Source organism: Vidua chalybeata, chromosome 4, assembly GCF_026979565.1.
Source record: "Vidua chalybeata isolate OUT-0048 chromosome 4, bVidCha1 merged haplotype, whole genome shotgun sequence".
Taxonomy (NCBI): Eukaryota; Metazoa; Chordata; class Aves; order Passeriformes; family Viduidae; genus Vidua; species Vidua chalybeata.
The window spans coordinates 2,082,588-2,098,303 of record NC_071533.1 but is presented as its reverse complement, the minus strand read 5'-3'; the positions used below and the strand labels follow the sequence as shown (position 1 = coordinate 2,098,303).

At 50.1% G+C, this 15,716-nt stretch overlaps 2 protein-coding genes across 14 annotated transcripts in view; one reads left to right on the top strand and one right to left on the bottom strand.

Moving 5' to 3' along the window:
- The first annotated feature begins 353 nt into the window (after window positions 1–353).
- GRSF1 (G-rich RNA sequence binding factor 1) lies at window positions 354–6,870 on the top strand. 2 transcript variants are annotated; one of them, XM_053941734.1, is made up of 10 exons: window positions 354–506; window positions 600–744; window positions 1,392–1,547; window positions 1,813–1,953; window positions 2,803–2,932; window positions 4,538–4,698; window positions 4,823–4,950; window positions 5,504–5,639; window positions 5,860–5,932; window positions 6,637–6,870. In XM_053941734.1, the coding sequence occupies exons 1-9, from the start codon at window positions 354–356 to the stop codon at window positions 5,916–5,918; spliced, it is 1,209 nt and encodes a 402-aa protein (XP_053797709.1). In that variant the 3' UTR covers window positions 5,919–5,932; window positions 6,637–6,870. The 2 variants fall into 2 exon arrangements, with proteins under 2 accessions (XP_053797709.1, XP_053797708.1); XM_053941733.1 differs by having other exon boundaries at window positions 5,860–5,943.
- A 108-nt stretch (window positions 6,871–6,978) lies between these two features.
- Window positions 6,979–15,716, bottom strand: part of RUFY3 (RUN and FYVE domain containing 3) — a 40,505-nt gene continuing 31,767 nt past the window's right edge. For 8 of the 12 annotated variants that reach the window (XM_053941723.1, XM_053941726.1, XM_053941724.1 and 5 more), the window contains 7 exons: window positions 15,357–15,454; window positions 12,610–12,729; window positions 11,394–11,496; window positions 10,621–10,697; window positions 9,488–9,515; window positions 9,152–9,226; window positions 6,979–8,839 (listed from right to left, as the gene is read on the bottom strand). In XM_053941723.1, coding sequence (XP_053797698.1) covers window positions 8,696–8,839; window positions 9,152–9,226; window positions 9,488–9,515; window positions 10,621–10,697; window positions 11,394–11,496; window positions 12,610–12,729; window positions 15,357–15,454 — 645 coding nt within the window. In that variant the 3' untranslated portion in view covers window positions 6,979–8,695. Of the gene's footprint in view, window positions 8,840–9,151; window positions 9,227–9,487; window positions 9,516–10,620; window positions 10,698–11,393; window positions 11,497–12,609; window positions 12,750–12,914; window positions 15,014–15,356; window positions 15,455–15,716 lie in introns of those variants that run through there. The other 4 variants (XM_053941729.1, XM_053941730.1, XM_053941731.1 and 1 more) reach the window with 2 other exon arrangements.

Below are 15,716 nucleotides of genomic sequence, written 5' to 3'. Positions count from 1 at the left end.
CCTGGCACAGGTTGCCCAGGAAAACTGTGGCTGCCCGATCCCTGAAAGTATTCATATCCAGGATGGACGGGGCTTGGAGCAACCTAGTCTAGCGGTACTTGTCCCTGCCCATGGCAGGGGATGGAACGGGATGATCCTTAAGCCAGGCCATTCTAAGCCAAGCTCTGTGACAGAAAAAGTCCGCGGTGACAGCCGCGAACGCCCGCCCCGTCCCGGGGAGCCGCAGCGCGGGCAGAGCTGCGGGCACCGCCGAGCCTCGGGGGCAGCCGGCGGTGCCCGGGAAGCACTTCCCATGCAGCGCCTGCCGGGAAGGAAGGAAGGAAGGTCGTAGGGGCGGAGCCGCGATCGCCGGCATGGCCGTGGTCGCCGCCGCCCGCCGCGCTCTGTCCGCGCTGCTGCTGGGCCGGGGCCCGGCGCTGCCGCCCGCGCTGCGCCTGCCCCGGCCCGGCCCGGCCCCGGCCCCCGTGCTGGTCCCGGTCCGCGCCGCCTTCCGCGCATACAGCCAGGTACGGCCGCGCGAAAATGGCGGGCACCGACCCCTGCGGGAAACCGCGGCCTCCCGCTTCTCACCCGGGGCTTTTCTCGTGTGTCCGCGCCAGGTCACAGATGCTCCGTCCCACGAAGGTCGCCTCTCAAAGCAGGAGCCCGCCTCACCCAAGGCAGAGAGCGACCCTGTCTACCTCGTCAGGGCAGAGGGTTTCCCGTTCTCGTGCACCGAGGAAGATGTCCTTACCTTCTTTGATAGTATGGGTGTTCATTTTCCTGCCTAACTGTTCTGCATGCTGGTATTAGCCCATTAGTTCATGACTGCTTAACAGAAGGAAAATTTAGAGACCACGAGCCAGAGAAAGATGAGGTCTTTTTACTGTGGCAAAATTATTCACAACTGACACGTAAAGGGAATAATCAACATCTAGACTGCTGGACACTGACTAGAAGCTCATCCTTAAGGTCTCCTAAACTTAACTGGACAAGTCTTTCCCTTCTTAAATTAGTGTCTCCAGAGCAAAGGCAAAGCAATGCTCTTACAGGCCATTATGGCTGGCCCAAATGCCTCTCTTTTTAAGAAACCAGAGGTTTTTGCTAACTAGTTCAAACTGCAGTGTTGTTTTCTGTTCCTAATACACAGCTTTTACGTACTTTTGTAGGGCTGATCCTCCCTACTGTCATACAGTGCTGCATCCTCCCAGGGGCCAGATGCAAGTTTTTTTAATTACTTGCTAGCCTGCCAAACTAAAGCAAGTCAGTGTGACGTTAGACTGTACGTTAGAAATGCAAGTGTTCTGCCTTTTGTCCTGCAGTGCTGAGGGGATGAGCTCAGAGCACTGCAGTCAGGACTGTGTCTGATGCAGTCCTGTATGTTCCGGTGTTGTGTGTCCCTTGGTTTCCAGGCTGTAGAATTCGAAACGGTGAGAACGGGATACACTTCCTATTAAACAGGGATGGGAGGCGCAGGGGGGACGCCTTGATCGAGATGGAGTCCAAAGCAGACGTGCAGAGAGCCCTGGAAAAGCACCTGAGGTACATGGGCCCACGCTACGTGAAAGGTGGGTTTGGAGCAGCAGGAGTTAACATTGCAGTGAAACTCCCCAGGGAATGAGAGCTCCTTGGACAGTACAGAGGCGCTGGGATGGAGCTGAACAGCAGATCAGCCACCACTGGGCCAAAATGTCCTAGGCTGACCAGGGAAAGCAGAGGGGCAGGACCACGGAGCATGGGCTGGGGGAGGAAACGGGATGGAGCAGGGGTGCTTGCAGAGCGCTGCCTTCCAGTGCCCTGTGGGAAAACGCTTCGTGGCCGTGCTCCTTGCAGTTTTTGAAGTCCATGACAGCGACGTGGAGGGCTTGCTGCAGAGCCTGCGGGACGAGTCGCAGGCCATGAGCGAGGGAGTTGTGCTGCTCCGAGGCCTCCCCTTCACCTCCACCGAGGAGGACATTGCAGATTTCTTCTCAGGTAACTCAGCCTGGGCCATGCCCTTCTTTTACCAGGCATTCCCTTCCTTAAGCTGATGCTGTTGTTCCTCAAGGGACGGGGCAAAGCATGTGCAGCCTCAAAACACCTTAAACACCACGAGGAGTTGCTGTTCCCCAGAGGTCACACAGGCTTTCTGAGCACTCTGCAGAGTTTCCCTGCCCCTCTGACCTTGTGCAGGTCTAACCCAGGATCAATACTTAAAGCACTCTGATTTTGAGGCTAGGGGAAGCAAAGGAAGGAGTCCAGATGTTGTGATCTGCAGTTGGATTGCTACCAGTGGATAATTTGGCAAACTCGAGAAGGAAAGAGGGTTTGAGTGATTGTTACAGCCCAGATGAATGCAACGTGGGTGTTCCCAGCTGTGACATCAGGATGAGTAGGTCACATATGCCACTTGAATCCTTGTCCCATGCTCAGTGCTGGAGCAGTCCGGGTCCTGGCTCCCCAAGATGACATTCTACAGCACAAAAAGTGAAATGCACTCAATCTGACTTGAGTTTTAAAACATACAGGAAAAAAATACCACAATAAGAGAAAATTTCAAGAACATTTGTGCTGTGGATCTACCTGTTGTCCAGAAGCTGGATTCACTTACTTGAAGCCTCAAATTGATTCCATTAAAAATTCTGTTAAAACTGCCTTAAAGCAAAAAAAATGGAGTTTAAAAAAGCCACTTAGGCCAGCATGAGCAGTTGTTTCAGAACTATTTAGCTGCCCAATTAGCTTGTCAAAAACCAGAAAAATAAGGGGAAATAAAAAAAGGGCTTTCTGAGCTATAGCAGAAGTTTCTGCCACAGTCAATGCCTTTTTCTGCCCTGCCATCTCTAGGTTTGAAAATAACAGACATAGCTTTCATTTACCGGGGAGACAGAAGAACAGGAGAAGCTTTTGTGCAGTTTGCCACTCCAGAAATGGCGGCTAAGGCCCTGCTACGGCACAGGGAATATATGGGAAGCAGGTAGGTACTTCCCTGGAGTTCAGGGAAGCCCGTTCATTCTCATCCCACTGAAAAGGGGTGACAGCCTCCAGAGTGGGGAACACTGGATAGACACAGTTTTCCCAGGCCTCAGTGCACAGGGATCCTGTGCCTCCTTCAGACAGGGATCCTGCCAGATTGGCAGCTGGTTCCTCCATGCTTTGGGCACTTTTGGCAGCCACCCTCCTGCCCCTCAGTGCCTGGCACAGCCAGCGCTTCCTCCCAAGGAGTGCCTGTTCGAAGCACCTGGCTGGGGTCCATTCCCAGCAGGGACTGCTGGCCAGCACCACACATCTCCCACCTCTTTGGGACCTCATCTCCTTTGGGAATTATGCCATTGTTTTCCAGTGCACTGAGCCCTGTGCCACACACTTGCCTCACAGGAGCCTCTTTCCTCTCAAACCAAAGCACAAGGCCACCTTTTCCCAGAGTCCTAATGTCATTTAGGTTAGAAAAGGCCTTTGAGATCGTTGTGTCCAACTATTAAACTAAACACTGCCCAGCCCAGCCCCAAAGCCTGACTGTAAGCACCACATCTACACAGCTTTTAAATGAGATGTGCTCAGAAAAAAAAACCCAAACAAGCAAGGCTGCTTTTCCCTGCTAAATTCTCTTGACTTCAATAATCTATAAAACTTTATCTGCACCCCACGTAATAAAAGAGTTTTCCAAACCTTACCTCTCCTCCTGCACACCAACTTCCTTCCTTTTGTTTCCTTGCTTCCTGTTTCCAGACTGCATTTCCTTGTGTTTGTCAACTTCCCCGCTCATACTAAAAGCAAATAGCTGCTCTACAGGCAGAATTTGCTTGATTGAATAATTAATTAATTGTATTATTAGGACTTGCCTCCTCTTGAGTAGAGCTTAATTCCAAATCTGCTGTTAGTTTTTTTCTGTCAGGACAAGAGCTGACCTGACTCATCCATCTGGCTCACACACCTTCATCTCCATGTGATTAGCCAAGAAATGGAGGGGTTTTCAAAATTGCTGGCAGCTGGCTCCCGTTGATTTTTCCTGGTTTTATCCAGAGCTGGCCTCCAGCAGCACCCAGTGCTGAGTGGGGACTTGTGGCAGGGGCTGAGCTGTCAGCACTGTCAGCCTGTACACAGGGTTACTTCCCTTACTCTGGCTGCTCCCTTCAGGAAGGGTGGAAGGCCCCCTCCCTTGGATGTCCATATTTCCTTTTCATCACACTGTTCCTTCAGTGTGCTCTGGAAATTGCCTGATTTAACACTGCTGGTGAAATCCCATCAATTTCATAGGCATACAGAGAATCTTAGGGCTCCGCTGAAGAATTTCCTGTGACCCTGGGCATCTTGTGGGTCTGTCTGCTCTGGGAGCTGTTTTGGGGCTGGGTTGGGTGTTAGATTTGAGGTTTGTAGAAATCAGTGCAGTTTGCAGAAGTGCAGCAAGGGAAAAGCAGCCTCAAAGAGAGCTGTGCCAGTGAAATGAGTTAATTCTGCAGCGCCTCAGCACGGCTCTCACCCCCAGTACCTGAGCAGAGCCAAGGCAGGACATACCTGGAAGGTGCTTTCTCCAAGCCCTGCGTGCCAGGTGTGCCATGTGCTCTCTCCCTTTGGGCTCCAGGTACATAGAAGTGTACGTGAGCAGAAAGCACCAGATGCAAAGGCACATGCCCTCCAGCAAGCAGCTGACGGCCTATTCCAGGATGAGAAGAGAGTATGAATCCATCTCTGAAGACAGGGGCTGGAGAAACACTGGAGGCTCCCATGCCGAAGGAGAAACCAGTGAGTCCCTCCCTGTCATGAGTGTTCCTTGAGGCCCCTTCGTGTCACCCCATGTGCCCACGGCTTTCACATGAGGGAGGGGGCACTGCAAGCACTAGTGACGTTTTTTCCCTCCATTCCACAGAACTGAGCAGGGAAGGAACAGAAAGCTCCAGGAACATTTTAGAGTCTGAGAACACCTCATCACCACAACAGCACTTTGTCCATATGAGGGGTTTTCCTTCCCAAGCTAGTGCCCAGGACATAATAAATGTGAGTAACAGGCTACGGATGTCATTACCCATGCAAACCCTCAGTTAATTGTTAGAGCTGCAGGGATTGCAGGCTTTTAATTAATTAGTGTCTGTTAGTCCTCAGTGCCATGTGGCTTTGGAAAGCTGTGGCCTCGGGCACAACAGGGATCTGCTCTTCTCCATGAATGAGAGAGAATTAAGGCTTGCTGGGATATCTCAATATCCATCACTAGGCTTGAGGAGCCCTTGAGAATCTAAAATTTCAGAGTAGCTGACTGCATAGAAATGCTAACAGTGTGCATGGAGCTGCACTGGTGTGTACAGAACATGGGTGCCATGAGAGGATTTTTGTTCCTGGCAGGAGTTCCTATGCCAGGAGCTCACACGGGGTGGGACAGGTGGTTGGGGAACGCCTCAGCTCCACCCAGATGGATCAGGGAGCCTTTTGCTGCTCAGGAGCTCAGACTCCCCCGTGGGTTGGTGGGTTTGGGGAGTAAAAGCATTGAGTTTCTGAGGAATAGGGTGCATTACTGTTCTTTCTTTCTTACCAAACTCTCTTTCCTGCTTTTCAGTTTTTTTCTCCGCTGAGACCCACAAGGATCTTGGTGGAATATAACTCCCATGGAGATGCCACAGGAGAGGCAGATGTGCACTTCGAGAGCCACGAGGATGCAGTCGCAGCGATGGCCAAGGAGGGGTCACAGATGGGTAAGTCAGAAAAAGAGAGGGGATCCTACATCCCTGGGACGGAGACCTCAGGGGGTTTGGCACAACTCATCCAGCTGCTGTTGTGTGCTGTGCAGAGGGATCACTTGAGTGTGGCTTTCCAAGTTATGATGTGCCATGGGCTTTGCAGAGGAGAAAAAAAAAATCCAATGTAAACACATGCAAGTGTCTGACCTCATCCCACCTCTCTTCCGTTGCCCAGAGTGCAGTGCCATTGAATTGTTCCTGAACGAACATCCCAAGGGACAGGAGAACTGCTAGTGACAGTGGCACAGGTGCAGGTTTGGTGAGCACATCCCTCTCTGTCCTTCCTGCTCTTCTTGTAGCAACGCGTGCCCCAGGCTCAAAACCTGCAGTATCCAACCAGCCCAAAAGGTAAAACATAGAGGGGCTCAAGGGAGGATCCCACACCTCCAGATTCCACAGGTGCCAGTCCCGCAGCATGAAAAGCTCTGATGGGGTTATATTCCATGGCTAAACATTTCCCAGAGATGTGGCCTCATAGTAATTGGTCTTTGGATGGGGTGGGGTTTGATGTGACCATGAAAGATGGCAGACAGCTTGTGCCATAAATTCTCTTCAGTAAGTGGAGGCAGTGGTTCTTGCTCCCCAAGCCCTGGTCCCTGCAGCAGGGAGGGCAGCCCAGCCATCCTGGGTTTGTAATGCAGGCCAGGGAGAAGTCCTTGGGGCAGGTTCAGGATGTGCAATCCGACCTCTTTCCTGCATCCCACACTTCCTTGGCAGCTCCCTCCTGTTGGTGCTTGTGCTGGGTGAATTAAACACCCCCACCCTGTGTGCCTGTGCTGCAGCCCCACCTGAGCATGTCCCACCTGGAGTCTGTGATATTTTACTACTGCCAAAATGCACTATTTCATTCTAATAGAGAATTTAACTGGGAGTAAAATACAGAAAAAAAAAAGGAAAACATCTACACTGAGGGAGTGAATTGATTTTTATTTTTCCTCTTCCTTGTTTTTAGGCCAAGCTAACACATTCCGTGGATATGAGCGTGAAGATCAGGTCCAAGTGTCACCACTCAGCGAGGAGAACAAGCTAAGATTAGTTCAGCCTTGTCTAAGAGCTTTTAATAACTGTGATGGGCTGTGGGCAGTTGCACCAGCAGCAGCGGGAATGGCCAAGGCTGCAGGGTGGAGCAGCCCTGGGCTCCAGGTGCATCAGGCTGCATTAATAAAACACCAGGATTACCAATTAACAGCTGAGTGATCTAAGACCTCACACAGGTGCACGCTGTTGCTCTGAATCCTTTCATATCTCCAGCCCAAGAGAAATGGGATGGAAAGACCAGTCAGGAGGCAGGATATGAATGATCAAGATTTTTTTATTGTGTGGAACAAAATTAACATCAGAAAACTTGTCCCCCCATTCCCAAGGTCCAGGTGTGAGCCCACCCTGGCATCACAGAGAGTACCTGAGCACAGAGGGAGCTTGCAGCCAGCACGGTCCCACTCCCACCTTCCCAAAGGCCAGGCCCACGGCAGCCACCAGTGCTGTGCTCTGGAGGAGCTCAGCTACCTCCCTGCTCCATGGAGTTTAATCATCCTCCATTTCCAGTTTAATGCTCCCTCTGCATTGCCTGGGTCTTATTTTCTCCTCTGGGCATGAGTCACATTGGGGTTGGGTGCAGGACTTCACACTGTTGGATGTGTACAGTAAGTACTCAAAACTATTGACACTAAACTCAGTGTTTTCTCCATCCACCTCCTGGGTCTCACGCCTTCAGAGAACTCAGGAATTCACCTGAATTGCAGGCTTTTGGCATTTCAACACTCTTTACAACTCCTGCCATACTTTGTGGGATACCAGCAAGGAAAAGCAAGGAAATGGGTCAGGAAGCTGCCATGGGGGGCAAAAGAGCAGAGAAGAGTAGAAATTGGGTGGCTGAACATGCCAAGTCCTGAAAGGATCTAGGAGAGATGATTCATGGTACAAAGCAGTACCAACCATGTCAGTACCTCGGCTCCAAGAAGCTTTTTCATGTGGTTCCAGACAATCTAATGACTACAAAATCCCCTCCAAGGAATTAACCACTATCCCCTAACAACATCCGTACAAACCCCAGTGCATTTGTCACACCAGTGCATCCCTTTCCTATGAACTACAGAACATCTGTGGTCTCAGAGACTGCAGGAGGTGCCAGCAGGAAAAGGAGTAAACACTCCTGTGACATGAGAAAGCCACCACCACTTTTTGGCCTAGCAAAATTCCTTGAGGGAATAGTAACAAAGAATGATGAAACCTCTCTGAACTGTATGTGCAATTAACATTTCTAACAGGTGAGAAGCGTTCCCACTTAGTTTTGATCCAACAAAAAGTGAAATGCCAGGTTTATTGTAACATTTCCATGTGCGCAGGTGGAGAGGTGGATCCAAGTGGCCCTAAACCTCTGCCTGATGGGGATCGGGCCCAGCCCCTAAAGCACAGAGGGGAACAGAACATTCACAGCTTGGTTTGGGGTGTCCCTGTGCAGGCTAAGCCCCTGGTCAGAGCCCTGAGCCAGGGAAATGTAGGGAGGATGTGTTCGCTGGTGGCCCACCTGTCCTGCTCGCACCATCGCCCAGGGTTCCCAGGATGAGCCAGCCTGTCCAGGGCAAACGGAAAAGGGGAAATGGGATTTCAAGTGCAGCCAGATGTGAGGAATACCAACACTCCTGTTGGGTTTCAGGGAGCCTTTGCTCAGCAGCAGCAGCACACACCCACGCAACACACGTGAGGGTGAGAACATTCCTGACTTCCACATGTGGACAACAGCTCTGGTTTGGGCAGGGGCTCCCAGAGTCCTGAGACTGCTCAGGCACACCTTGGGGCTGCCCCATGGGACATTCCCAATGGAATTCTCCTCAGCACAGGCTGATTTAAGGGCTCAGACTGTTTTAGTAACAGGAGATTCTAAACACCAAGAAGCTGCTTCCCATCCGACCTCCAAAGCACATGGGCAAGCGTCTTCACATTCCCCCTGAGCAACTCCAGAAACACCGTCAGCTACAGCCGCTGTTTGTCACCTCTGTGCCACCCGTTCCCTACAAGGGGCTGCTGGAATACTGCTGGATGAGCCGCTGGTGGCAGGGGTTGCAGACACGCTCGGGGTTGATGCTGGACGGAAGGGGCAGCTCGTGCACCGAGCAGGCTTCACAGAAGGTGCCCCCACAGTTCTTGCAGATGTTCTGGAATGCAGGGAAAGGACAGAGCAGTCAAGGAGAGGTTCAGGTCTTGGCAGATCAACTCGGGGAAGAACAAACACTGAGCTAAAGAAGGGAAGAAGCTGCTAAGGGGGAGGAAAACCAAACCACTGAACAGGGCAGAGCAGGGAACCATCACCCCCATCAGCATTTAACAAAGTTCTGTTAAGGGCAGAGGGGCCTGCAAGGGCTCATTTCTTGGAACACGTCACCAGCAGCAATCTGTGATTCCACAACAAAAAGAGGGAACTCACAGTCACCAGGTGTGGGAGATGGCAGTTCAAGCCCAGGACTCACCTTTCTTTGGCTCCGGCTGTCCTCCTCCTGGCAGAGCTGGCAGATCTCGGTGTGTCCAGGCCCCGACAGCTGCTCCTAAAGCCCGAGCCAAAACCAAGACATTCCGCTTTACACGGCTCCTGTGGCAGAGCTCGGCAGCAACAAGGGGGAACTAAACATGGTTTTCACTGGGAACAAGCTGGGGGCAGCAGAAATTCCCAGTGCACAAGACAGCACAAGGCATCACAGTAGCTCTCTGGGGGTCTGACTGTACTTTGCCAGGAGCACGGAGGAGAAGGAGCAGATTTTGGTCCAGCTGATTTACAGGAAAAGAGCAAAAAAAGGAGAATCACCCACCTGCTCTTCCTGCAGGCCGCTGGGGGACCTACAAGGGAACAACAGCATCACTTGGAGCTGGCCTTCCCTCACCAGAGTCTTTAAATAAAACATCTGTGCTATCAGGGAATTCCCTCATCCCGTTTTTAAAACCCTCCTCAGATTTTTGAGTAGCATTCCTGGTTCAATGAGAAGAGCAGAAGAAAAAAAATTGCAAAATGCCCTCAGGAGAGCAGAAGAGAGGGAGCATGAACACAGCAAAGACTGTTGAGGTGCTAGAGCAGAACAGTTTGGCTTTAAACACAGGCCTGCAGGTTTGATCCCTACCCCTGCTGTGAAACACAGCAATAAAGCACCACAAGGCCTGTAACCCATCAACCTGACCCTTACTTGCTTAAACACTCCAGGTGAAACAGGGGTAAAAACCATCTCAGGCCTGGAAGGTTTTTAGTATCTGGCAAAACAGATTTGAACTGCTTTATGCTATTTTAAGAGGATATTTTACTGATAAACTCAATGGAGAGTGCCTCGAGGGCACCACACAGCCCTGGCAGTCAGAGCACTTCCAGTGGGCTGTTCCATCCTCAAGCCAAAGCTTCAGCACTGAGCTGTGCCCAGGGGCTTTGAAAACACCTTTTAACTCCTAAAACTAAATACTCAAATCCTGCAGCAAGAATCTTCCTCTGTAATAATTCAGCTTGGAGACAAGTGACCTGAACCACAATTTTACACATCTTCTTAAAATCACACTTGAAGTTCTCTTTCCCCAACAGTTTCTCCTTAGGAGGTCCTAACACCCTTCTCCTTTCCCTCACCAAAGATACTTTGGACATGAGTTCCAAAGGTCTTGCATTTGGCTTGAGTCAGAAAAAATAGTAAACAGCAGATTTAGATGGGAAAAAAAAAATCAAAGATAAATGGGAGAGACACAGAACTTTCCCCATCTGAAAGCACTGATGGCAAACAAGAGAATCTCTTCCTTCCCTTTGAGAGCTATGCAAAAGCAGCAGAGAATTCAACAAAGGGCATGAGGTTAGAAATCATTAAAAAGGGAATTTGGACTATTCCAAACTCCCCATTGGCACAGAAATTGGAGAAGGGAAAGCAGGACTTGGGAAAGGAGAGGTAGAGATGAGATTTGTTTCCTTCCTTACCTGTGTGGCAGGTCACTGTTCTCTCTCAGTGGCTGCTTCAGTTTAGCATTTTCTTCCTGGACTTTCAGCTTCCCATCCTGCCAAAAAGAAACACTCACCCATCAGCTGCACTAGAGGAGAACTCCAGTTTCACTCCTGCCACACTGCAAGGGGAGAACTGGCACTGCTATTTTGGGATACTGCTCTGCCCCGCCTTGGCACCAAGGGGTATCTGGGTCCCAATTTCCCCTGGGAGCAGCTCTCAGTGCTTTCTCTCTGCTGTGAGTAGAGGGGACTGTGCCTCTCCGAGGTGGGCAGGGGTCCCGTGACCTCCTGCTGCCAGAAACATCACAGCCACCAGTTCTTATTTGCAGAGCAGAGGCTGAGAAGGAAGATGGCCTGAAGAGGTTTTGTAAAAGCTGACCAGAGACAAACTTTCCCATTCAGCAAAGAAAAGAATCGTCCTCTTCTTGCCACCTGAGATGAAGGTCACAGCGGAGCCACGAGGCCTAAAGCACTTCACTGACATTGTGTAATACTCATCAAAAAAGACAAAATGGTCTGCACCATTGAAGTAGACCAGAGAGAAACAAAGAACTGCAGAACCCATCTCTGTTACTGCACAGTTCTCATTGCAATTCTAACGGCCTGTTCAGAGTAAAAAAATCTTCGCAAAGCTCCTCTGGTTGTGGCACATGAACAACAACCATTTACTGCCTGAGAAAGCTCAGTAAAAGCAAACAAGCCAAGGGAAACTGTACCTCAAACCCGAGCCAAAACCCAAGTCACATTACCTGTCTGAGCCAAGTCTTTGGGCCTTTTTTGCTTTCTTGGCTGCGCTGGTGACTGTGAGACCATCTGTCTCTTTCCCGCCTTAGCTCCAGTTCTAGGTGGCTCCTGGAATGCCAGGTGGAATTGTGAATAAAGGACGGTTTTGGGACACTCGGCATTGACAACTGATGAGCTGTTTGACCCTTTCTTCACACCCCTAACTCAAGAGCTAAAACTGCCTCTTGGAACCCAAAGCTGTCTCGCAGTGTGTTCAGCCATAATATGTCAGGATGAAAAATCCACAAGTCCTTCATCTAGTTCTGGCACCATTTAGCGTCCAACTAATGCAAAACCAGACCCATTTGCCCATGTCCTCCTAAGCTCACCCATGCACACCCAGGACCTCACACCAACTGCTGACCAAAGCCACTTGCGCTTGTTTAGAGCAGCTTTTTGAAAAAAGAAACAAAAAGCTGGGCCAGGAGGGGAAGAAGGAACAAAACCCTCCGTGTATCCAGCAATGCTCCCACAGAGTTGATCTCAGTGACCCTGCAACAAGACACAGATGGGTCAAGGCTGCAAGAGATGCTCATCTCTTTTAAGGAAAGAGATTTGTCTGTGTCCCTGACACTGCTCAAGTGATGAGGCTGCAGGGGAAGATGTGATGGCTTTTGACAAGGTCTCTGTTTGGCTTCCAGCAAAACTAAGAGCAGTTTCAACAGGGAAAAAATCCGTGTCAAAGTACTGTGTGTCAGATAAGACAACCAAAATCAATCACTGCCCTTGCTTCAGCACCTTCAGTGTTTGCTCCACGCAGAGACTTGGCTGCTCAATCCCTGCCCAGGAGCAGCAAATTGTTAATGTTAGCTTTGGATTCCCAAGTATCACGGAATCACAGGAGGTTTGAGTTGCCAAGCACCTTACAGACTGTCTTGTTCCACCCTGTGCCATGGGCAGGGACACCTTCCACTGGATCAGACTGCTCCAAGCCCTGTCCAACCCGGCCTGACCACTTCCAGGGACAGGGCATCCACAACTACTCTGGGCAGCCTGTGCCAGTGTCCAAGTGATGATGTTACCAAGTATTTCCCTCCCTGGAGTTACACCTCGTGGCATCTAACACATGACTCGCCTCACTCCCTTCTCCATCCCCTGCTTCCTTCTGCCACCATCCCACCTGCTCTCCCCTGGACACAGCACCAACAGCCCAGAAAAGAGGTTGGAAAAGGGTCTCTTCACCGCTGCCTGGTGAGCTCTTCCACTTCCAGCTGGAGGCTGTTGATTTTGTCCCCAAACTCCTGCTTGAAGAGCCGATTGTCCTGCAGGGCCAGCTGCCGGTCCTTCTCTGCCTGTCGCAATCTGGATTTGAGCCACATGAACTTGTGATAAAAAACAAAAGCCATGGTGGGGAGGAAGACTGAGTTTAACCAACAAATAAAAAACCCAGTGAAAAGGTAAAGCCAAAAAAAGAGAATGGTAAAAACAATGGAAAGGAAGAAAAAAAGTTCAAAGCAAAGCAAAATGTAGGTGAACCAGGCAGAAGCTCTCGTTTTCAATAGTTTTTATTCTATCACTACAGTTTACAGCCATTAGATGAGAAACAGAAAACATCACTTTTATCCAGATTCGAAGCAAACCTCAAGTACACAGAATTTTAAGTCCAATTGGAGTTTAATATACGTTACATTTCAGCTTTGCACAGGCAACTGGAACTTGCAACATAGGTTGTAGCTACTCTATTGAGAATTAGTGCATGTTCCTGGTCTCTCCCATGGATGGACACTTGGGCTCAAGCCCCAGGCATCAGTACACTGCCGCACTCCCACTCGGGGCCTGACATCAGAAGCAGCCAGATCCTTAAATCTGGCACAGACCTCACCATCCAACCCCCTGTTCCTACAGCCGAACTGTGCCATGGGGCAGGGGGTTCCCACCCTAACCAGCTGTTCACACACCTGGATCAAAGCTTCCACCTTTCCCTTGGGATTACTTTGTCTCCAGGGAGTTAGGATGAGTTTCTAGTAGCAGGTTACTGAGGGGTGAGTTTATAGGTTCAAGCATGCGGCTCGGGCGTGGCAGGGAGGTTCCCAGCAGGGCTGTGCTGGGAGCTCGGGGAACAAGCCCCGCAGCGGCCCACGCTCACACCCACGGGGACCAGGCTGAGCCCCGTGGATTTTTCAACACACCGAGGTGCTCCCTCCTGGTTTGTCACATTTGCCACCCACCACCCCAAGGAGCACCGTCCCATAGGTCAAAGGGAGAACTGGCACCAAAGAATTACTACAGGCGTCTCACCAGAGCAAAAAAAACCCTTATTTGACACAGAGACTCCCCAAATCCAACCTTACAAAAGAAAAAAATACCTCGAGGAGCACTTATAAACCTAAAGCCTGTGAGAGGCCAGCACAGGGACTTCAGTGATCAGAGAATGTTAGTTTTTAATAGTTCAAGCTACAGTTACTTCACATTTTGCACCAGGGTTTTAAACTGGCAATTATTTTTCCTATTAAGAGGCATTTCCAAGCTTTAGCTCTTGTTCCATTAGCAAATTCCATTTGTTTTGAGCAAGGCAAACTCACAAGAAAATGCAAGAAGTGTAAAAGGCAACTCTCTTCAGCCACCAACTACTTGGACAAGTAAATGGCAAGGACCAAATTCCCATCTCCACTCCCCACTGCTGCACACTGGGTTCCTTCTCCTTTTTTAAACGTGTTTTTGCTTCCTTTAAACAAAGATCAGATTATTTTTTATAAAACTGGTAACTTCCCTTTCTGGGAAGGGGAGAGACCTCCCAAAACACCTCTCCTCCACTTCCTTGGGTCAGGAAGGACCACAGGCTATGTCTGGAGGGATTCCTGGCAGAGGTAGAAGCACTGCAAAGGGAAGGAGGTTTCCACTGAACTTACCACTCTATCATGTTACTCTAAGACACCTATAGCTACTAATTCTGGACACATGAAGTTTAAAGGAATAAGGATAAGTCCCCACCCTCCCCCCAAGTCCCTAAGGCAGAATCCAGGCAGGCTTGTTACGGGAAGGCCGGTATTCCCGCAGCCGGGCCAGCATCGCGCCCACTCGGCTCGGACTCGGGGCTGAACCCACAGAACAGAAGAGAACGGGGAACGGCTTGGGGCACGCACACAACTACTGTCAACAACTTCCAGGGATGCATTTCTCGTCTACTTCACAAAAGGGCAATACAGAGAAGGAGCTGACTGTCCCGAGCTGGCCGCGGTCCCGGCTGAGCCGCGCGCGCGCCGAGGGCTGTGCTGCCGCACGCGGCGACGGCAGCGGCTGGGCGCAGCCACCTCGGCCACTCCTGACGCGGTCCCGGGGTGCTCAGTGGCCAGCTCGTTGGTACTGCAACACGGTTTAAATGGCAGGGTTGGGGATTGTTACACCCGACTAAATCTCGGCAGAAAAACTCACTGATTTCAAAAACTCGGCAAATTCCAAATCAACTTTAGGTGGCAATTAACATTTTAACAGTTGCTTTTCGCAATTCTCAAGTTCTCCCCTCATAAATGAGTTCTGATGTCAGAGCTGTGAGGTGGCCAGACATAAAAATGTCTAATGATGCTTCTGGATCAGTTTGTTTGCTGCACTATTTAAAGTTTTTGCCTGTTTCACCAAATCCTTTTCACTGTATAAGTAAGTCAGAATGAGGATGATGAGAAAACGGAAAAAATAAGAACAGCAAGAGAAAAAGAACACATGAATTAGCAGAGTAGGTATCATGAAACATTTTCAAACACAAACTTGTTCTAAAGAAAACCACCCTGTCTACAGAAACCCTAAAATGAGAGCACCCAATGGAGTGCAATACACTCCTCATTAACCAAGTCCCAGAGGTGCTGCTTCCACTGCTCCCCTCAGGCAGCTCCGTCTAGCAGAGCACTGGGACTCTCCCCTGGCCCGTTCTGGATCCATGGGACACTACACTGAAGGACACACCAGTGGATCATGGTTCAAGTTTCCTGTCTTACCTTTGTTCCAGCTGTTTGATGGTGGCAGCCATCTGATTTGTTTTTTCTTCCAAGCGGCTGTTTAACTCGCTCTTCTGTTTCACTCCCATGTCTGAACTCTGGGAAAAGGAGCAGTGGGGGTTTGTGTAAGGAGTAGTAAATCCCAGATAAACCCCCATAAATCATTTGGCACACGAAACAACAGGGCAGAAGGCAAAGAGGCAGGAAAAAGTGCTGGAAAAGCAAATGCCAGGTCAGTATTGCAAGGACAAATGCCTTGCCGTAGAGGTGGCAGAACAATGCCACCATCCATGAAGCTTCCTGGATATGGAAAATGCATGATGCAGCACCTGCTAAGACTCAGTATCTTAATATAATTCA

What these genes read in the sequence shown, in the direction of transcription:
- GRSF1 (XM_053941734.1), top strand. Translation starts at nt 354, where the DNA reads ATGGCCGTGGTCGCCGCCGCCCGCCGCGCTCTGTCCGCGCTGCTGCTG. An exon ending in GGGCCCACGCTACGTGAAAG is followed by an intron (nt 1,548 to 1,812) that starts GTGGGTTTGGAG and finishes TGCTCCTTGCAG; the next exon opens with TTTTTGAAGTCCATGACAGC. An exon ending in GTGCCCAGGACATAATAAAT is followed by an intron (nt 4,951 to 5,503) that starts GTGAGTAACAGG and finishes CCTGCTTTTCAG; the next exon opens with TTTTTTTCTCCGCTGAGACC.